This window comes from Helicoverpa zea, chromosome 4 (assembly GCF_022581195.2).
Source record: "Helicoverpa zea isolate HzStark_Cry1AcR chromosome 4, ilHelZeax1.1, whole genome shotgun sequence".
Lineage (NCBI taxonomy): Eukaryota > Metazoa > Arthropoda > Insecta > Lepidoptera > Noctuidae > Helicoverpa > Helicoverpa zea.
The window spans coordinates 5,669,129-5,691,914 of record NC_061455.1 but is presented as its reverse complement, the minus strand read 5'-3'; the positions used below and the strand labels follow the sequence as shown (position 1 = coordinate 5,691,914).

Sequence of the window (22,786 nt, the reverse complement as noted above, 5' to 3'; positions counted from 1 at the left end):
GACCGATTTTCATGCAGTTTATTTTAATAGATAGATTATTTAAGGGGAAGATTTCTATGTATAATAACATACATTAAAAAGTGGGGAAATACTGTTATACCGTGCGAAGCCGGAGAGGGTCGCAAGTACTCTGTATTTACCCCAGGTGTAGGAAGAAGGAATGTCAGGTGAAACCGCAGGAAAACAGCTAGTCTTTGATAAATAGTACTGGAAAATATGCCTAATATTCTGGTAGGAAAACAAGGCCTCTTTAAACCCTGCTATTCCTAAACTCTTAGTCATAGACAGTTTTAATGATAAGCAAATCTAAAATTAAGATACAATCTTCATCATTGTAACTAATGTTGCAATAGAATGCTAATTACTGAATCGTTACTATTTACGTGAACTCAATTTTCTGTTGTTAAGGAAACAACAATCAACAAAGATGGCCTATTTATTGCCCATGATTAGGCAAAGCTTTTCATAAAGAATAAGATATGAAGATTTTTACGCTTGCCCTTCCTAGCTTGCTTTCAACTTTTTATTAATGTGGCGTATGCATCCTTCCTTGACAATTAGTTAGTGACGTCCGTAACTACAGTTTACAGAAGGAAAAAGCATAACGATATGGCGTTTTGGAAAAACACTCCTTAAACGACATTAATACCTACCTGTGAATCAACCATCAAAATAAATTGAAAACTGAGGTAAAAAGGATAACCATTTAATGCACGTTTTAGGTAGGTAGGTACGAAGTTTTTCAAAAACTGTACTTTTCATAATCCTCAAAACCTATTTTATGCAGTGGCTGTCGGTTTTGTTTTTGAAATAGATTATTAAACCGCGAAGCTCTATTCATCCTCCGAGCCTTTTACCCAATCATGTTGGGGTCGGCTTCCAGTCTAACCGGATTTAGCTGAGTATCAGTGCTTTACAAGAAGCGACTGCCTATCTGACCTCCTCAACCCAGTTACCCGGGCAACCCGATACCCCTTGGTTAGACTGGTGTCAGACTTACTGGCTTTTGACTACCCGTAACGACTGCCAAGGATGTTCAATGACAGCCGGGACCTACAGTTTAACGTGCCATCCGAAATACAGTCGATGGTGTCTAAGATATACTTAGAAAGTACATACAAACTTAGAAAAGTTGCATTGGTACTTGCCTGACCTGGGATCGAACCCGCGCCCTCATACTTGAGAGGTTGGTCCTTTACCCACCAGGCCACCACCGCGAAGCTCTATTACAATTATTAAAAGATGATGACCAAATACAATGTCAGTTAAAATCCATTTAATCATGACCTACCCTACTATCGCCCTATATCATCTCATGGAGTTTAAAATAAGGGTGGAAGAAAGCATCCTATATTACCTGTATCAAACAAAATTAACATGACGTCTGCCAAATCCGCAGCTACTATGAATGTTTCAGTAAGCCGCGATCGTGGAACGTATAAATGCTCTGTCCCGCGCTCCCGACGCGACTGTCCGCCGAAACCGCGCTTCACTCACCACGCGCACGCGCACCCGAAAATAAATAACAAAAATCATAAACTAAACAAATCAATATCACGAAATTCAAATACCTATAAAAAAAATCCTTAAAATGAATAACGCGGTCTTGTATGAGAAAAGCAACAGCTTACAGAAGAGAGATGCTATCATGTGTCTAGAAGAATACGCTTCGAAAATTAAGTGGAAGAAGAGTAATAATAATATTCTTGACATAGGCTGTGGGGACGGAAGCGTGACTAATATGCTGAAGAAGTATATCCCTACTGAATATAAGTTGCTTGGCTGTGATATTAGCGAAAAGATGGTGAACTTCGCGAATGATCATCATTGTAACGAACAAACCTCTTTCACCGTGCTCGATATTGAGGGAGATCTGCCTGAAGGTATGAAGGGAAACTTCGACCATGTATTCTCGTTCTACGCTCTGCACTGGGTTAATAACCAAGAGTGAGTATTTTTTTTTTATTATTATTTCTTATACCTACAGTTATACTTAGGAAACCATTTTATTTTTTCCAATGTCTAAATTTTTTCATACAATTTCAGTATTTTTTAATGTACTTACTTAATATCTAGAAGCTAACACTCAAGTACATTATGATCGAGTATGTCATCTTATTCTTCTAATCATATGTGTTGTGACTACATACATAGCACGCCAAAAAGATCCCCAAATCTGACACCGGCAGGAACATAAAACCGAGGTGAAGGTGCTAAGAAAGGGTTAATCTATAGGAAATATACTGAATGTTCTGGAACATTATAGCCTTTAATAATATCTAAACTAACTACTGATACCGAAACCTAACTTATTTATGTAAGCTGATCACTAATGCGCCTCTCTTCATTTTTACTAGGTGGATTAGAGTCAAATATCATTTAAGACTCAACATAACAACATTTTGTGCAAAGGCGATTAGTTCCATATGATGAATACAATACATACATGTAACTTATCTGTTATGCTTGCTACGGTAACAACTGCGGGTACCAAATTGGTTGTAATAGATATCTAAGCTGTTGGTCGGAATTTATTTCTGGTTTTGTTCACAGCTATGCCCATAGCTATGGCTTATAGACAATTGAGCATAGCTCACTTCTGTTATTTCTTACTTACTTACGTATACCATTATCTTCTCTAATCCTCCGAACAAAATATGTCTTATGTCTTGTCTCATTCTTTCGCACCTGTTAAAAATAATCAAGCAATTCTATAAACAACGCTATTATATGACTATATTTATCGGAACATCCGAATTGTTCCAAAAAGTTCCGGTCGGTAGTCTAGCCGATATTTTCAATAGACCTTTGATTTTGTTCAAACAATGGGCTATCGGATTCGAGTGAATAAAATTCGGCATTGAACACATTACACTGGCGGACGTAATGCCATATTTAACCATTACGTCTCTAAAATTAAATTTGATTCTACTCATAAGTGACCTATAAAATGACCGAATTAGTCCTTTGTTACCAAGCAACGTGTTTAACGTAACAAGTGCTATGTAGTCCCTATACGTAGTTCATTTGTAACTATTCGAAAGCTCTTTCGAGAAGCTTTGAGTACCTATTTATTGATTTTTCGTAGGGATCTTTCTAGCTGCTTGAGTTTTTCAAGCTATGGATACATGATGGCTATGAGTCTATTGGACAGATTACTTCTTTATTAGAGAATTTTCATGACCTGTAGCTAAATCTTAACGAAATGTAACGCCTTACGCTTGATAGTCAGCAATAGGTATCATAGCTGGCACTCACTTCTACTATTCCAAAAAGGAACAATTCTTACCAATGAATGATACCGTCTCTTTAAACGGTTCAACTTCTTCCTCATTTCTTTATTCTGTATCCTCCTTACTAATATTATAAATCGGAAAGTGAGTTTGTTTGTTTGTTTGTTTGTTTGTTCCGCTTTCACGCCGTAACTACTGAACCGATTGCTTTGAAATTTTGCAGACGTAAAGTTAGAAGTCCGGATTAAATAATAGGGTACTTTTTATCCCGAAAAAAATAGATATTCCCGAGGGAAAACAAAAATATTGTTTGCTTGATGGATGGATTGTAGATGGCGCTGTGTGTCGTTTAAAACAAGGTAATATATTGCAAACGAATATAAACATGTAAATTTAGAAGCTAAATGATACGATAATGAATCCCCGAAAATGAGGAATTCCCGAGGGATGATGTACAATTTGTTTAATCGTCTAAACTGTTTTTTTTTACATCTACTTATATATTGCAAACGAATATGAACATATAAATTTAGAAGCTAAATGATACGATAATGAATCCTCGAAAATGAGGAATTCCCGAGGGATGACGTACGATTTGTTTTATCGTCTTAACTGTTTTTTTTTACATCTACTTATCCTGAATTAACTATAATTCAACGAATTACTAATTGGTATAAGTATTAGTTAAGTTATTTCGTTCTTGAGGTATGCGATAGATGGCGCTGGGTGTTTTTAAAACGTGGTAACGATGTGTTTTTAAAATACATAAGAAGTGGAATGATAGCTTTTTAAAACGTGGTGACGTTGTTTTTTTTAAGATACGTAAGAAGTGCAATGATATCTCGCGCTTTAACCTGTAGCTCATTGTTCAATCGCGAGCTTCCCGATAGCTCGATAGATGGCGTTGTGCTTTTCTGTATCGTGGTGTTAAGGTTCGCCGCGAATTAGTCTGTTTTGAAATCAGTGGGGCCCAGTAGCGCCAGGGCCAGCCGCGGCTGCGGGTTGTTCGAAAGAGGTACCGCGGCCCTGGTATATAAAAGGCCTAGGACGGAACACGACGATTTTAGTCAGTAAGAGTCTGACACTCCCTCACCGCTGCTAACCCACAGCGGGAGGGGTGAACCGAATTCCACGCGGGCGAAGCCGCGGGCGGAAAGCTAGTAGTATATAAATACTCCTTTAGCCACTACAAAGCGACTGTTATAAACTGGAACCAGCAATACGCAGCTTAGCAACCGATTGCTAATCCCTACCTCATACTAGCAACATTCTAAGCAACATATTTACCTTACAGGCGAGCATTCAACAACATATACAACCTTCTAAGCGAAGATGGAGAGTGTTTCACGATATTCGTGGCATGGGCTCCTGTGTTTGACGTGTACCGGGTGCTCGCGCGCAACAACAAGTGGAGTCCGTGGGTGCATGATGTCGACAGATACATATCACCGTACCACGACTCGTTGGTAAGCATTTGGGCAGGCGCTATTAACATCTTAAAAAGTTAAATCTTAGTAAGGGACTACTGTATTTTTCTTATTATTCAATTTCATTATTGTAAATTGTTTGCTTCTTTTCCAATTACATGTATGATTCAGTGATTAGAGTCATTACACTTTATTTGGACTGCCATTTGTTTTTGGTGACTTTCCCCATAGTCTGACGCAGCACTTAATAAAATATTATTTTTCGTTAATTTTCCTTTACTTATTACCATGCTTAATCATGCATTTAAATATTTCAGGAGCCGGAAAAAGATTTAAAGGCTATGATAGACAAAATTGGATTCGTTGACGTCGACGTGGAATGTAAAGAATTGGTATTCGTGTACGACAACATACATATTTTGCGAAGTGAGTCATACTTTTTTATTTATTTATTTTTTGCATACCTACACTTTATTTTTCCTTCCCTTAATGAATCTCTAAATTACCATACTTACTATTTATTTATTTATTGATATACTTACGTCAATTTCGTGAGTAAATACAATGATTTTTTATGGCAAACATTTCCCAACTATGTTGGGGTGGGCTTCCAGTCTAACCGGTTGCACCTGAGTGCCAGTGTTTTACAAGGAGCGACTGCCTATGTGACTGTTAATACCTCTAGATAGGACTGGCTGTCGGACTTACAGGCTTCTGACTACCCGTAACGACTGCCAAAGATGTTCAATGACAGCCAGTACCTACGATTTATCGTGCTCTCTTTTGAACTTGATGAGATGATGTTACTAATTAAAACAATAACATTTATATTACAGAAGCGCTAACAGCAATCAACCCTTTCAAAATTCCCAAGGAAAAATACGATGACTTCATGGAAGACTATATGGACATACTGAAAGAATTACAGATTTTAGACAAGTATAACAATAATTATGAAAAGAGCGTTGAATTCAATTACCGTTTGCTCGTTGTGTATGCCCGAAAACCTGACTCACAGGATAAAATGTTAGAAGCACTAAATGGACAAACGTAGACAAAACATTTTTGGCCTTACTACAAAAACTTTAGCAACTGTTTTACACTTGTCTAAAAAAAATGTGGCTCCAAAATGAACCATATGTCAACGTCATAATTTGACATTTTTTTAGACAAGTCTTAAACTGACGTTAAAAAGTTTTTGTGGTAAGACGGTTTATGGATTCTCGCCACAGAGTGTTTCTGGTAGCACGTGTGTCTAGGATTTTTGTTTATTTTGAGCGTTTAAGTGACTTTTTGTGACTTGTTTTCGTTTTTGTGTGTTGTCCTTGTGTTCGTTTTTGTGTGTGAACGTTTTCCGTCTAGTCAAGTAAGTTTTTAACTAGATATGGATCGCAATAAACCGCCAGACCCTGATCCACCTGACATCTCTTTTGCTCCGCCATCTCCCAACTATCCACTTTCCCAATTCGCAGATGTTGCTTGCAGCATCGCGGAGTCCCAGATCCCGTCCCATTCTGAATACCAATCCTCCCCTCAGCAGAACGGTAGGAAACGTTCTGGTGATGATAATAATGCGTCGAACCACGTACCGACTAAACAGCAGAGAAACCAAATTGGTCGCAGTAGATACTCTGCCACTGATAAAGCTCCGTTCATCGTCCATGTCTCACGCTTGGAGTCTCAGCCTAATGCGGGTACCACATTACACCCAGTTACTTTTGGCATGTTCCTGGTGAACCACAATATCGCTAATATTGTACGTGATGGCGTCAAAAAAGTAGGTAGGAATAGAGTATCGGTTGAATTCTCATCCCCTCAGGATGCTAATTCTTTTATTATAAACAGTATATTATCCAAAAATAGTTATGTTGCTGCAATCCCCACATTTAATATAACCCGCATGGGTGTTGTCACTGGTGTGCCTACAGACCTCACTGAAGAAGAAGCTCTGAACTACCTCACTGTGCCCTCTGGATGTGGACAAATACTCAAGATTCGGCGCATTAGTAGAAAGGTTTTTAGAGATGGTATAACGGAATTTAAGCCTACGGAAACTTGTGTCATTACTTTTGATGGCCAAGTTCTGCCCACAAGGATATACTGTTGTTATACATCTCTTCCAGTCTCACAATATGTCTACCCTACCATTCAGTGCCGCAAGTGTTGTAGGTTCGGTCATGTGGAGTCTATATGTCGTTCAAAACCACGCTGCAGCAAATGTGGCCACGATCACCCTGGTGATGGTTGCAGCATTTCTGAGAGCGAGGCCTTCTGTGTACTCTGCTCTGGCAATCACTTTGCTAATAGCAAGTCTTGCCCGGAGCTTGGTAGGCAGAAAGCCATAAAGAATCTTATGGCTGAGAAATCACTTTCATATGCTGAGGTTAGCAAAATAATTCCACCTGTTTCTCGTAATTATGCGAATGCTGCAAAATCAACAGTTAGTAATTCTCAGTCTTACCGCAAAACTGTTTTCTTAAAGCCTAAGACCCATGCTCCCCTCTCTCCTTCTTACGACAAAGTTGCTCATCAACATATTATTAACACTCCCCCACCTTCTCAGCCTAATGGCTGCGCCCTCAATAACCCCTTTGCTGATTCTAATAATTTATCCTCTTTAATTGAAATTCTAAGTAAAGTCCTTTCAACTGTTCTTTCCAATAACTCCCAAATACCGTCCAACGTCGCCCATCAACTTGTTACTCTCTTACTGAATTTTAAAAATGGCGCCTCGCCAGGTATTCCTGCAATGGAATGTGAGGAGCGTGTTTCATAAGAAGCATGACCTCATATTCCTGCTCAACAAATACAAGCCCTTGGCTTGTTCCATCGCGGAGACTTGGCTTACCCCAAGTCTCAGCTTTCGCATGCCACACTTTAATATTTTGAGATGTGATAGGTCTGATGGATATGGAGGGTCGGCTCTTCTCATTAACAATAGAGTTCCGCTCTCGACCCTCTCGCTTCCGGCTCTGAATGGTGAAATTAACATGGTTGCAGCAAAATTCGAAGGCATAACAGTCCTATCCATTTATATTTCCCACCCTCATCAAAATTTTTTAGCCACACTTAGAGATGTTTTCAATAATGTAGATGGGCCTATGCTAGTTATGGGAGATTTTAATTGTCACCACTTTAGGTGGGGCTCCAACCGATGTGATGCGTTTGGGGAAGGTTTAGTAGAAATCCTCGATGACCTAAACCTGTGCATCTTAAATGATGGTTGTCCTACTCGCAGATCCCTTCCTGGGCAGCAAAAGAGTTGTGTAGATCTCACATTCTGTTCTGTAGAGTTGGCGGCATCGTTTCATTGGCAATGTACCGCTCTGACGCATGGTAGCGACCACTTCCCTATTGTTATCACTTTATTAAATAAAACCTATCTAGAGAAAAGTTCCCCTCCACTTCTGAAGTACAATCTATCTAAACCGGACTGGTCAAGATTTGCTTCTTTGTTGGAGGAGAAAATTAGAGATCTTCCAAATTTAACTTCTGCTTTCGCAAATTCTTCTGGTCACTGCCATGCTAAGAGTTGTTACGAGTCTTTTGTCTCAGCTATAACCTCCAGTGCTGATTCCACGTTCCCTCTGCGAAATAGTGCGAAAAGTAAAATTCCGTCACCCCCGTGGTGGGACCCAGACTGCACAGCCGCGATTCGTGAACGAAAAGAAGTCGAAAAACAGTACAATGAAGCGATGAACAACGACAATTTACTACAGTACAGACGAGTGTACGCCCGATCCCAGCGACTTCTTCGTAAGAAGAAACGTCGTGGTTGGGTTAAGTTTTGCACCTCTCTTTCTCCCTCCACTCCGGTGTCCGCAGTATGGAAGAGCATAAACCGCTTCAGACGTGGGTGCTCTCCATCAATATCCTCCCCTATCTCTAGACAAACCGCTGAATCCTTTTTTAACAAAATTGCTCCAGCCTATGTTCCCTTGTATTCTGAATTCGTACAATCGCCTGTGGGTGTAGTGGATGACCCTTTGGACGAACCATTCACATTGGATGAATTGAATGCGGTGCTCCGGCATGTTCGGGATTCTGCCCCGGGCATTGATGGCGTACCGTATTCATTTATCGTTCATGCCGGTACAACTCCAAAAAAATATTTTCTTGATATTATAAATTATTGTTACTGTTCGGGTTGGGTTCCTGATCAATGGAAACTGCAAATTATAATTCCTCTTCTGAAACCCGGCAAAAATGTTGATGATCCGAATGGCCTTAGACCAATTGCCTTGTCCTCAGTCTTGGCCAAATTATTTGAACACCTGATTAAAAATAGACTTGAGTGGTTGGTCGAATCTAGGGACTTGCTGCCGAGTCATCAATTTGGTTTTAGGAAGGGACTTAGCACAATGGACAGCGTGGCAACATTAGTAACTGATGTTCGTACAGCATTTTCCAAAAATGAATCTGTTGTAGCCGCCTTCCTAGATATTTCCTCCGCATATGACAGTGTCCTTCTTCCCATTCTCAGGCAGAAACTGCAACAGCTGAGTCTCCCGGTCAAGATGGTTCAATGCATATGCGCACTTCTTATGTCGCGGTCTTTGGTGCTGAGGGTGCAGGGTGAGGTATTTGAGGAGAGATACACATGGAAGGGCCTTCCCCAAGGCTCTGTCCTTAGTCCACTTTTATACAACTTGTACACAATTGACATTGGTTCCTGCTTAAACAGAGACTGCCGCATTCTGCAATACGCTGACGATCTGGCGCTCTACGTAACCAATGATTCAATTGTGGACGCTGCTTCTTCACTCTGCCTTTCTCTGGACTCTCTGCACCAGTGGCTTCTAGATCATGGCCTGTCACTATCTGCTCCAAAAAGCTCGGCAGTAATTTTTTCTCGGAAACGTCTGATCCCTCAGGTTAATATTAAAGTTCAAGGTCAGGGCGTTCCTGTTGTTAGGAAGGCTAAATTCTTAGGGGTCTACCTTGACTCAAAGTTGACTGGAACTGACCACTTTGGTTACCTGGTCAAAAGGTGCGAAAGGGTCATTTCAATATTAAAAGTCCTTTCTGGTGTATGGTGGGGGGCTCATCCCTACACCATGAAACTAATTTACAATGCGCTAGTCCGCAGTATACTAGACTATGGCTCATTTGTTCTGATTCCTTGCAACAGGGGTGCCTTGGCAAGATTAGATATGCTCCAGTCTCAATGTCTTCGGATCATCACAGGTTGCATGAAATCCTCTCCCGTTAACGCTTTGCAGGTAGAATGTGCCGAACCTCCTTTAGCCCTGAGGAGGCAATATCTAGCTTCCCGATTCCTATCCCGAGTGTTTCCCAAAAGTTCCCACCCTCTCATCCCTAAACTCAAAGATTTAGATTCCTTATGTAGATCCTCCAAGTACTGGGAACACAAAGAAGTCCCACTAATTCTGAAAACATACCGACATATCCAAAATCTGAATTGCCCCATAACCCAGTACCCCAGATTACCCCTCTATAACTTTTCCTATGAAGTCCTTTGTTATATTCCTAAAATATATTATAATGTCGGTATTTCCAAGAAGTCCCCTTCGGCCAATTCTGCTTTCAATGCGGTGGTGGAAGAACGATGGCTTGGGTTTCAGAGATTTTTTACCGACGCTTCTAAACTAACATCAAGCGGTTACACAGGTGCTGCAGTATATTATCAAAATTCTAGAATTATTTTAAAATTTAAATGTCCAAAGGAGTCCTCTGTATTTACAGGCGAGTGTGTGGCATTATTGGAAGCGTGCCTGTTTATAGAATCCCATGATATCAGCTCAGGGGTTATCTTTTCAGACTCCCTAAGCTGCCTTCAAGCACTATCCCAAAATCCATTTAAAACCAAACTCCATAGCCCAATCATCCTAAATATTAAAAAGTCCCTTTTATCCTGTAGTATCCAACAAAAGGAGGTTCATTTAGTATGGATACCTAGCCACTGTGGTATCAAGGGCAATGAATGTGTAGACGCCCTGGCTAAAGATGCTTGCGCATCAATTACAGCCGATCCTGCGCACTTCTCCCTTCAAGGGTATGACCTGCTGAACCTTCCAAAAGCGCATCTTGAGACTGCGTGGCAAGAATATTGGAACGTTTCCAGCAGGAAAAAGGGCAGATTCTTTTTTAACGTCCAACCTTTCATTCAAAGCAAGCCCTGGTATTTCCATTTTAAGAAATTTCCCAAGCACGTGATATCGGTCCTAAGCAGAATTCGTTTAGGCCATTGCTGCACGCCTGTATTCCTACGCAAAATACGCGTACAGGACTCGTCTCTATGTGAGTGTGGACTAGATGAAGGTAGCTTGGAGCACATCTTTTTCAACTGCTCCATAAACACCCCATCCTTCGACCTATACAACCGCCTCATTGAATTAAAGATTCCTGTACCAATTAACTTCCCTTCCCTTTTAACACATTCCTCTCCAGAACTGTTCCATACCCTATTAATTTACATCCTCCAAAATAATATTAAAGTGTAGACTTTGACCAATTTTGGTCACTGTCTATGTGGTTGTGGCAATATTTTAATGTATATATGTTTTTTTTGTGTACTAACAATTTATCAATTTTTATTTATGTGTTTGTTTCAGTGCCGTCTTACTAACTCGACAAGTTCCACAATCAGTGAAAGAACGCATCTTTCTTAAAGTTCACTATATTTTTTTTTTTTTTTTATTATTATTATTATTTTTTAATATACCTACTGCTTCTCATATCACTTGTCAGTGGCAGAATCGTCGACGTCGACATCGACGGCATCGTTTGCCAGAAGCAAAAATAGAATAGAATAGAAGACGGTTTATATTTTGTTAGAACACAGTGCAGAACAGTTATTAGTAGTTAAGGATGAATGTATCGAGTATCTCTTCAGGTTTCGTTTTGGGCCTGGTATGAAGTGTTGTTTTTTTTAAGTTGGGATGTTGGGACGTGGGTATGTTGGTAATACTTGATATTTAAAGGCAGGAAAATCATGTGTGTGTGAGCAAAAATACATGCTTAATTTAAGCATCTACAAGTCCAGAGAATTCTAAATGATCACAGATACAATTTTTAGAAGTTTTTGAGTATATTAATCATTAATTTATGAACATAGAAAACTTTTCTCTTTATGATAAAAAATATCAATTATTGCTACATGTATAACGTAGTAGGGATCATTTGCTTGCAGTGCAGTTACAAAATGACATTCCACTTAAAGATGTATTAATTCATTAAATAAGTATACGAAAGATGTGCATATTTTTGTATAATAAGTTTTAGTTAATTACCTATTTATTAATTTATATAGTTTACCTTAATAAATTAACTCTAAGGGTAAGCTAGGTCTTGGTAAATAAAATAGCTGGGTATATTCAGTTAAGTGCGCTAGAAAACCAACCAAATAAATTCTAAAAATGCTTAAAAGTCAATATTTTATTAAAACAACATATCAAAATATAAAATAAATGTAATACCTACTGCAAAATTTTATTTCGAAAATTATTTTATTATAATAGTGATACATATATAGGTAAGACTACGAATTATTTAATTTAAGTATAAAAACTAAATTGAAAATTGTTTTTGATTTAATATTGTTATTAGAGTATTTTATTTGACTATACACTTGTACCTTTTAATAAATATTTTTGGATTAAAAAAAAATAAAGAAAAGATTAAGAATAATCTGCTTTCATTGTTCTCCTACTTAATTACTCTATTCTACTGATATAACTCTAAGTTTATTTATTTTCCTAAGGCTCTCAATGCATTTAATTATTGAAGGTATTTCGGGTAGACACAATTCCTACCAGACAAAATGATGCAAACTTTTTGTTAAACATGGGAAAAAAATCAAATTATGACAACTGTCAAAAGTACAATAATAGTAAAAACTCAAATAATTAAGGCTGACTTTATTGTGGAAGCTATTACAATTTACTAATGCTGAAGAGTAGACTATAGAAAAGTTGAATTACTAACAGTGATTGTAAAGCTCGCCAATAGAATACATTGGCGTAGTTGTATTAATTCCTTTCAGTTGTATTACAAGCTTCCAAAACGTCGAAAATGCAAAAGAAAAGATCGGTAAGAAAGAACACAAAATGTTATTAATACAATCTGCGTCCAAAATATTAAATATCCAATAAATATTTCCAGGCGCGTTCGGCGTCGGCAATGTCACAAAAATCCGATGTCCAGGTTCCTGCTAATATGGACGTTCCACCCTCAGATTCATTGGTCTTAAAAGTCATGAGCCTTCGCTTACCCGATCAGGATCCCAAGCACTTTGCCATCAAAGTTACATTCTTCGATCAACTGCTGGTGCATGCTATAATTAAGTCGATAGGCGCTAGAGATGAAGAGTCTTCTAACTCAATAGCAAATGGCACCTTGACTTATGATCCGTCGGATTACGAGAAAATGAGCTTGTATGCTGATTGTCCTTTAGTGGGTATGACAAAATTTTGTACTTTTTAGAAACGGAAATCTTTTGGCACACAGTGAATTTTTTAGATGATTACATTCTTTGCTTTTGCCCCTGTTATAACATGGACGTAGTAACGAGCTCAAAGCATTCTAAGACTTGCCTTTACATAACATAGTTATATTTTTATCTAATCTGTATCTATAATTCACAGTACACATTCAACCTCTTAGAAACATCGATACATCAAAATCGAGCGCATACCACTTGGAACAGAGTGTTATAAATCCAACAAAAACACGGAACATCAGTTGCTGCAACATTGATATTCTGTCCATTTTCCTTGGCATGGAAGGTTCGTACTAAAACTACCCATTTAAAACATGATATATATTAACAAAATTGAATTTAGGGAAATTTTCAAAATTAGGCCTATCCCAGAAGTAGTCTTCTAAAGATTTTTAATATATTTTCAATTCCAGACCAACAAAAGATGTGCATTAAGAAACGCATGGAGCCTATGGTTGAGCCATCAATGATGCATCGGAAGAGTTGGGATACTCTTCCACTTCTCACGCTAGAACTAACAGCAGAAAGGGATGCTTCGAACATAACGCATCACAAAGTTTTGAGAGACGCCAACTGGATGAAAGTGACTCTGGTCGCGTGTTATAATATGTTCATTCCCTTTGAAAAGGACTACGTCTACACCGCAGCTTCGAAATTACCTTCTTATAGTGACGATGACGTAAATAAATTGTTTAATTCTGTAGATATTCCTGTCAATATTTTGTTTAAAACTAATCAAAAGTGTTGGTACACCAAAACAAATACCACAGGTTTACCAGAGTTATGTTAACATTAACCCATTCATTGTTTATGTATATTTTCTACCAGGAAGCTAGCCTCATAACTTTTAGCCAAGGCTACAGAGAGCCACGACGATTCAATTGTACTAATTTCTATCCGAAATGGGAAAGTTTGAGATCTGCAGGAGAAGTTTTTACACAATCTGATCAAAAATTGCAATGTAATTTAAAAGAATTAAAGAATGAAGATAATATCGACCTCCAACACTACTTGAATAAAGTACTTCCTTATCGTGAGTTAAAAATGTTGTACATTCACGATTTAGAAACTTAGACTTTATGATTTCTGGTTTCCCCTTATAATCTACTCTTGAAATTGAAATAACCTTTCAGATACCGCGGTTTGGGGCTCTTTCCACAGAACGCTAATGTTAAAGGATAAAGACGCTTGGCTGTGGAATCACCTCCGCTGCCACAAGTGGCCCTTTGAGATGCACATCTATGGAGAAAGTGGAGGCTACAGCTTCATGGCATTCTTAAATTTGTTCCAACTTCTCTTTCCTGGAGGTGAAATCAATATTTTTATTATTATTTCGATAAAATAAGTAAGTACTCTACGATATGATTCATCGTATCTAACTTGAGTTAGTTAAACATATTTTGATACCAACTAATTTATTCAAACACGGGTCTAGAGTTTTCACAGTGCTGTTTTTCTCAGAACAAATCATTCGCCTTGTGGTACCACTGCATTGGGTTCACCCAGTCCTGATGATGAGGGAGTGCGGCTGTGACCTGCTCCTCACACCGAATGATAGACCTCCGTCAGGCATCAACGAGAGGCTCCCGTCACCTTCTCCTGCCTTACCGAGAGCAAGTAAAAGTAGCAGGTAACTGAGTGCTTAGTGCGAGTTTTCGTGAATTTTTTTACGGACTCACATGAGAGCGCGTATACTAAGATTTGTATGGAACAAAAACAGCTCCGCCTAGTGTCAAAAATTGGAACCTAAAGTAGCGAGTGCCAGTTTACAAATTTTCGAAATCGAATCGCTCGGACTCTCAAGTGAACGTGACAGGCACGGGATTGGTTTATTTCTGCCGTGATGCGAGTGCGAGATTCAGATTTTGACAGATCGAATAGTAAATAAATACAAACGCGATCGAATTTAACCAAAAAGTTCTCACGAAGATTTTTGTGGTGAAAGTGAAGTGAGGAGATATTCGTATATCAACAATTAAGTTTTTATTTAGTGAAAATAATACCAAAAATATGGCAGGACGCTTTTTCTTTGCTCGGAGGATGTTTGCGGCCGCAAAGGCCCAAGATGAACGCAACAAAAGCGCCAGAATTGGGGCAAGGGCTTGCGCATTTTTTAATTCGTTAGTTCACCTCACGGAGACGCAATTTAGACATAGATATAGATTGTCCAAGAAGATTTTTAAGTTCTTGTGCAGTTAACTGAGACAAAGCACAAATCTAAAATCCACTCTACGTGTTTCCTTGGAACATAAGGTACCTATTTATCAATTCATGTAAGTTACAATATCAATTTCCAAAACAAAACTAGGTATGTATATGATTGAAGAAACTTTCTCCTTCTTTGATTTGCAGGTGCTTACCGCTTTATTCTTTTTAGGGTTCCGTAGCCAAAATGGCAAAAACGGAACCCTTATAGTTTCGTCATGTCCGTCTGTCCGTCTGTCCGTCTGTCCGTCTGTCACAGCCGATTTACTCGGAAACTATAAGTACTACAGTGATGAAATTTGATGGGAATATGTGTTGTATGAACCGCTACAAAAATATGACACTAAATATTAAAAAAAAGAATTGGGGGTGGGGCCCCCCATACATGTAACTGAGGGATGAAATTTTTTTTTTCGATGTACATACCCGTGTGGGGTATCAATGGAAAGGTCTTTTAAAATGATATAAAGTTTTCTAAAAAACATTTTTCTTAAAGTGAACGGTTTTTGAGATATCAGCTCTCAAAGTCGTAAAAAGTATGTCCCCCCCCCTCTATTTTTATAACTACGGGGTATAAAATTCTAAAAAAAATAGAGGTGATGCATGCTAATTAACTCTTTCAACGATTTTTGGTTTGATCAAAGTATCTCTTATAGTTTTTGAGATAGGTTGATTTAACTGTAATTTACGGAACCCTTCGTGCACGAGTCCGACTCGCACTTGGCCGGTTTTTTGCCACTGGATCCTATCAAAGGCCAATTAGAGAAGCAAAGCACGTATCCCAAAAAATGTGCAGTGTGTATTTAGAACAAGTAACTGAGGTTCTGACTCATAGAAATATATAAGCTTCCCTAGCACTCCAGGTGCTAGACAAGAACTTGTCTTCATTTTAAATTAATTAATTTAAAACAACTAAAAACTTTTTTCGGGCGTCGCGTCAAACATAAACAAAACATCCAAACAATAACCCCAAAAATTTTGAAAGACAGTCGTCCCATACGATTACATGCTAAAATGACGTCTTTCTAAATTTGGTAGGTTTATCCCACCAAACGAACGGAACACCAACCTAACAAAAATGATCATCGCTATTCGCCGTGAGGAAACGTGATGCGAGTAATTTGCGAGATGGCAACTCGCACTCGCTTAAATATTGCATTCGGTTCGTTTGAAGTTGACTCGCTAAACTCGACAGTGAAGTCATTCGCAAAATTTTGTTCAACTCGCACTAGGCACTCTGTTCTATAACAGCGGTTCACAATATTCTGTCGATTGATTGATTACTGGATATATAATTTTGAAATTAGTCCCATCCAAAAAAAAAACGATGTTTTCTGCATGATGCTGCAATTGAAAATTATTTTTTTGTCATGAATTGATGAAGTTTCCATCACTTACCAAATGTATCTGAAAACCATTGTATCTCCTAAGAATCCAATAAACCAGAACAGTAAATGATATAGCGTATATTTTTAGAGTAGTAACAGATTCCTCGGTGGGAACATCTGTGAGCACGATCACAACAGTCCAAATGAAAGCTACAGGTGCCGATGATAATGACGCATTCATCATTGTAGAAGTCAGACTAGCTAAACCACTGAAGAGTGTAGCTAAAGTACCACGAATACTCAAGTAAGTGTAAATTGATAGCGAAATAATAATATAAGTTACCATAAAAATATTACAAAATAATCCTGCTTTACACAGAGATGAAATATCAGCCATGCTTGTAGAAATGGAGAAAGACGGTCCTAACTCACGAAAATGCACAGGTCGTGGACAACTGGAGACTGACTGGCAAAAAACCGTTCGTTCAGCTGTGAACTCTTTACGCAAAGTTCCATATTACGGTAACACATTTTCGATATCATGAATTAAAACTTCAAATCTTTCACACTAATGAATGTGTTTAAAGCTCATTAAGTCTCTTTTCTTTTAATTCAGTACCTTATCCAAAAAAATTACCCTGAAAAAAAAAATGCTCTTTAAACAGATCCTCCTTTATTTATTTCTAGGAACTACGGAATTCTGCACGTTCAACCGGCAGCTGAGCGAGACGAGGACTCGAGTGGAGTTGACCACTTCATGCTGGCAGGACGCGGCCACATTCATCAACAATAACTTTGTAGTGCAGCAGTATCTACATTCGGATGATGTCTTTGAAGTACGCCAGTTTAAGTAGACTGATCACTGCATAGTATAAAACAAAGTCGCTTTTTCTATCCCTATGTCCCTATATCCCTGTCCCTTTGTACCTACGCTTCAATCTTCAAAACTATGCAACCGATTTTCTTGCGGTTTTTAATAAATAGAGTGATTAAAGAGGAAGATTTTTTTATGTATAATAACATGCATTAAATATTGGGGAAATACTGTTATCCCGTTTGAAGCCGGGGCAGGTCGCTAGTTTTTTAATAAAAACTATATGAAATCGTTCAGGAATTGGTGATGATGGCTCAAGCTTGCCTCATGAAATCTGCGTGCGCCGTACTGTTAGGTCCTGACAAAAACCGCGAAGTAGACCCGGCAGTGAGAGCGGCGAGACACGCTCGTCAGATGCAGGACATCAATCATGCTTTGGAGCTTTTTTTCAAGGTAAGCTGTATCAAGCTATCGATATTATAGGAGTTGCCTACGAAACGCTACTAAACCTTAGGGCTCCCACACAAAACTGCGATGCGATGGTTACCGTACCAAACGGGTTGCCGAACAAAACCGCATCGCATCGCAGTTTTGTGTGGGCGCCCCTATTCCTTCGGCGCGGTGCTTAGTCATATGTTCAACATGTAAATGCACTTTTTTTCTTAAACACTTCATACATTTACAAAAGTCATAAACATACAGTTGGTGGTAGAAGAGCCCCGCAATGCTGACCATTGGCGAGAGGTATCGACTTGTCTCAAAGATGTGGATAGAGACTGGGCCAACGTTTGTCTTAACAAAGCGGTTGTTCTGAATCCTCGACACCCGCTCTCGTGAGTTGCTGTTATGGTTTCTTTAATTCATATGAAAATCTATACTAATATTATTAAGCTGAAGAGTTTGTTTGTTTGAACGCGCTAATCTCTGGTCCGATTTGAAAAAGTCAGTTAAAAAATCGCATAATCTCAGAGTGACTTCTATGTTTGCTCCTATGAAAATATAGCTAGAATCTAACTTTGTGCACGAACTTTTCGCAGCAGAGCGACTAAACACTGTGTAACTTTTTCTACGTTTCCTAGACTTCTATCAAAAGGTGCGATGTTGTTTGAAGAGAATCCTTTGGCAGCTGAACCTTTCTTCATGGCGCTCCTCGCATTCTGTCCAGTCTGGTCTACTGTATGGGCAGTTACCAGCGTCTACTTCTACGAACGCCAGCTGTACCACGTGGCAGATGTGATCATGAAATGTGCTGAAAAGTATGTGTATGAAGTCTTCTTGTTTGTAGTTTTTTTAGTATCATGTTTCTAGTAGAAGATACCTTACCAACGCTATTCGTCAGTAACTTTGGTAGATATTGGAAAATGTTTACAGGTAAAAGTGCATTTTACATCTTTTTTTCAACATCCACCGAGCCTTTTCCCAGACTTACTGGCTTCTGACTACCCGTAACGACTGCCAAGGATGTTCAATGACATCCGGGACCTATAACGTGCGTTACATCTATTCTTTTTTTTTGTTACCAAAATTAATTAAAAGGTAGCTTTACCTTAATTCTTAGTATTATATAAATCCCTGTTACTGTGATTATAAACGAAGTGACACCGTGTCACCTCAACAGGGTTCGCGCCGAACGAAGTCCAGAGGAAAAGAGGTTCCCTCGAACATGGGGACGGGAGCTGGGAGACTGGTATGACAGCACCCCTCTACTGCCCGGCATGAGCCTCTACTATGATGCCGCTGATCTGCTGCTCAGGCTCAGGGCCATTCCTGTTAGTATTATGGTGAAGATGTTAGATTTTGCTTTGACGGTAAAATATACGTGTTAAATCTACTGTTTGAGATCATCACTATCACTACATTGAATAAAACAAAATCCCTATGTCCATTTGCGGTTAAATCTTCAAAACTGCGCAACCGATTTTCATGCGGTTATTTATATCAGATAGAGTGTTTCAAGAGGAAGGTTATGTGTACAATACATGCATAATATAGTAGAGAAACACTCATTATTTTAGAGGTTTCTGATGGGATGTCGCATTTTTTCGCTTATATTGCAACCGCTGGCTGTTACCGAAGCGAAGCGAGGGCGGGCCACTAGTTAAGATATATATAAGTTATGATGTTGGTTGATGTTGTTGGTTGTATAAATCCAGGGCTATAATAACTCCACTCACGTACAACTCTCTTCTCAAAGTTGGCAGAGGTATGCATGTCTCGCATACTATCAGCACACGGAGAGACGGCTCCGTACTATCACCTCATTGCTCTGAGTTGCCGCCTGCGAGGAAACTATGAGGAGGCGGTGTGCCACTTAAATATTGCTTTTACGAAGTTTGGAGAGGTACTTTACATGCAGATGATAAATATATTTTTTCAGTACCTACCGTGTAGTCCAGATATTTTTTATCAAACTGGTCTGAAAATTATCACTCGTCTGACTTTATATGATGTTTATCTAGATTAATTACCTAAGGACCCTCGAAGCTGAATGCCAGCACAGACTGGGCAACATCGACAAAGCCATCGAATCGTTCGGAAAAGCCGGCTGTTGTAATGGTGCTTTCAGGTAAGAGAGCTGTAGAGAAAACTTTTGATTGAATATTTCTAAACTAAGGCCTCACTTCTGTCTCAGGTCACTCAGCTTCAGATCATCTATTTAGTAATCAAATGAGAGATTTTTTCTTTAAATTGTTAAGTTTTAATAATTGTTTGCAGTATTTTAATGTCAGTGGCGTGTGGAGACAACCAGAAGTCCCGTGCGATACTATTGGACCTAGTTCGCCGGCAGAAAAGTGCTTACGCATGGACTGCACTCGCCGAAGACTGGTTGGTAAGTGCCTGTTAAACGTAACCTAAACCTGAAAAAATTTTTTTTTTTCTGTTTTGAAGAATGGATGAATGGCGGTTTGCAGACGCTCCCATCGAAAGTTGTCCCCAAGATAACGTAGTTCTCGGAATTTCCATATTTAATAAATAAAAAGAAAGATAACTGATATTATATCTATGTACCATAAATCAATACCGAAAAAAATATTATATTATTATTTTTTAATCCACTAATCTCTTATTTTTAGAACTCTATAACGGACATGAGTGAAACGGATCTCAAGGACAGTTCAAAAATGTCGACTCAGCAACTGAATGCCAAGTGTTGCGCGATTTCCTCTGCCATACAGGCTCTGAAGATGGACCGGCGAGCGGGCAAGGCGTGGGCAATCCTGGGCAAGATGGTGAACCCCTGTGCCAGGCGCTTGTATTGTCTTCAAATGGCCAGCATGGTGAGAACGCTTAATTTTCTTCCCAACTACTTTATTGGGTGTCTCTCAGCAGGGGATCGAATCGTATTTGAAATATTAGAATCAGGTTCGGCAAAAAGTTTCTAAGGACGGCTTACTATAACGAGGCTAAAGTCCAGTTTCACTGGTTACCAATAAAGTGTGATCTGCTAGATAAAGGCTGCTTATAATTTCTATACGGGACGATATTGCTATCCGGGACCTGTGAAACCGAAGTTAAACTTTATCCGTCACATAAATTCCTGATAGGCTAGGAGACACTTTATCAGAAACTGTTTAAACTGGCAATAATTCGAGATAGACTGAAATAAATCTATAAATTCATGTAAGTCTCAGAACGCATTGATGCTTTCATTTATTTTCAGTGCGGCTGGGATGTAACTGATAAAGATGTGAAGAAGGCATCCCTTCCTTCGAAATACTCGCTGTGTTTCGGTGTCAACACTTCGATAGGAGAGTGTCGGTGCTCTATGTGCGATAGAACACGTTTGTAAAAACCTGGTTAAATGAAACTCCAGCTGAATATGTCATGAGCTGACTTCTGATGGCAATAAAACTACACAAATGAGTTATCAGTTCGGAGGAAATACTTGCCGGAGAGCCAGCGCGTTCAGTAGTAGTGATTGTAGATTATGTTAAAGTAATTATTTTATTAATATATACTTACCTTTATCTTTGTCCGCTTGTATGCCGCTATAGTTCGGCCATTCAGAGAATGCGTTCCTGACACGTCGCGATTGAACTGACGACGTAACTTTGCAATGGCGTTGCAGTTACGATAAAAATATTTTTGCTGGTTGTTTACCGTTTTAACAATTGAGGAGCATTAAAACAACATTATTATATCAATAATCAATGAATGTTATAATTTTGTGCCAAACTGAGTGTCAAATAACTTGGTAAACAATATTTTTCTAAATCTATACTGCGCTATTACAAGGTTATGTCAGCGGTTTATATTTTGTAGTGCTGTGCTAAAAATAACAGGCAAGTATCGTAATCTGTTCTTATACAGTTATAATATAAAATAATACGTTTTGATTTTCTTTTTAAGAATTGGAAAATAATGGACTATAAGACTTAATTATAACGTTTATGAAATATAAAAATAAAACTATGACCAAACCGCATTTTTATACTTAGATTAAAAATGGTAACCCCAAATGGCGTTATGGGCCGCCATTTTGTGACGCTAAAACAGTCGTCCGTTGTCGTTTCGTGCGCATAGACCACGTTTTTCAAGTGTTTTCGATCTGTTTTTATTTGATTACCCGGCTTTTGTTAGACCGAGATATCAGGATTGATTCTGTTATTGATAATAATATAATTATACATGTAGGCGAAGATGATGATGAAGACACCACCTCCTCAAGCAAATCGGAGTCTGATTAATATTCTGTTCGCACATTCAATTCAATGTACTTGTAACAAAGAATAAATAAAACAATTTTATTATATGAATATTACCTTTTTTTGGTTTCCACTTAAATAACTAAAATATAAAACAAATGATTCCGCCAATTTAAAACGAAAATAATCTTAAAATAATGCGGCGGTTCATTTTGAAGGAACGGTAACGAACTCAGTGTTATGTTGTGCCCATCACTATAGTTCGGCCATTCAGAGAATGCGTTCCTGACACGTCGCGATTGAACTGACGACGTAACTACATTCATTGATTATTGATATAATAATGTTGTTTTAATGCTCCTCAATTGTTAAAACGGTAAACAACCAGCAAAAATATTTTTATCGTAACTGCAACGCCATTGCAAAGTTACGTCGTCAGTTCAATCGCGACGTGTCAGGAACGCATTCTCTGAATGGCCGAACTATAGTCGTGACTAACTGATAGGTGTCAGGAACGCATTCTCTGAACGGCCGAAGTATAATTATGTTATAAAACAATAGAAAATCAATATTGTGTCTCGCGTATATTTGCGTTCATATGCTTTGTACACAACGGCATAATGTTGGTTTGGTCGTATTCTAGTGCTTGCCATGTATTTTAATAAAAGATTT

At 38.6% G+C, this 22,786-nt stretch overlaps 2 protein-coding genes across 2 annotated transcripts; both read left to right on the top strand.

Annotated features, from left to right (window-relative positions):
• Nucleotides 1-1,471: 1,471 nt before the first annotated feature.
• On the top strand, nt 1,472-5,849 carry LOC124630080 (juvenile hormone acid O-methyltransferase). Its single transcript, XM_047163801.1, has 4 exons — nt 1,472-1,947; nt 4,528-4,699; nt 4,978-5,086; nt 5,497-5,849. Exons 1-4 carry the CDS (start codon nt 1,592-1,594, stop codon nt 5,712-5,714), a joined length of 855 nt encoding a protein of 284 aa, XP_047019757.1. The 5' UTR covers nt 1,472-1,591; the 3' UTR covers nt 5,715-5,849.
• Nucleotides 5,850-9,021: 3,172 nt separating this feature from the next.
• LOC124629668 lies at nt 9,022-21,258 on the top strand. Its single transcript, XM_047163181.1, has 21 exons — nt 9,022-9,650; nt 10,542-10,676; nt 12,666-12,712; nt 12,858-13,079; nt 13,267-13,398; nt 13,535-13,800; nt 13,950-14,154; nt 14,255-14,428; nt 14,583-14,751; nt 16,803-16,958; nt 17,034-17,176; nt 17,342-17,490; nt 17,766-17,921; nt 18,171-18,301; nt 18,548-18,724; nt 19,087-19,276; nt 19,663-19,809; nt 19,928-20,034; nt 20,184-20,304; nt 20,543-20,746; nt 21,130-21,258. The coding sequence occupies exons 1-21, from the start codon at nt 9,022-9,024 to the stop codon at nt 21,256-21,258; spliced, it is 3,789 nt and encodes a 1,262-aa protein (XP_047019137.1).
• The last annotated feature ends 1,528 nt before the right edge of the window (nt 21,259-22,786 follow it).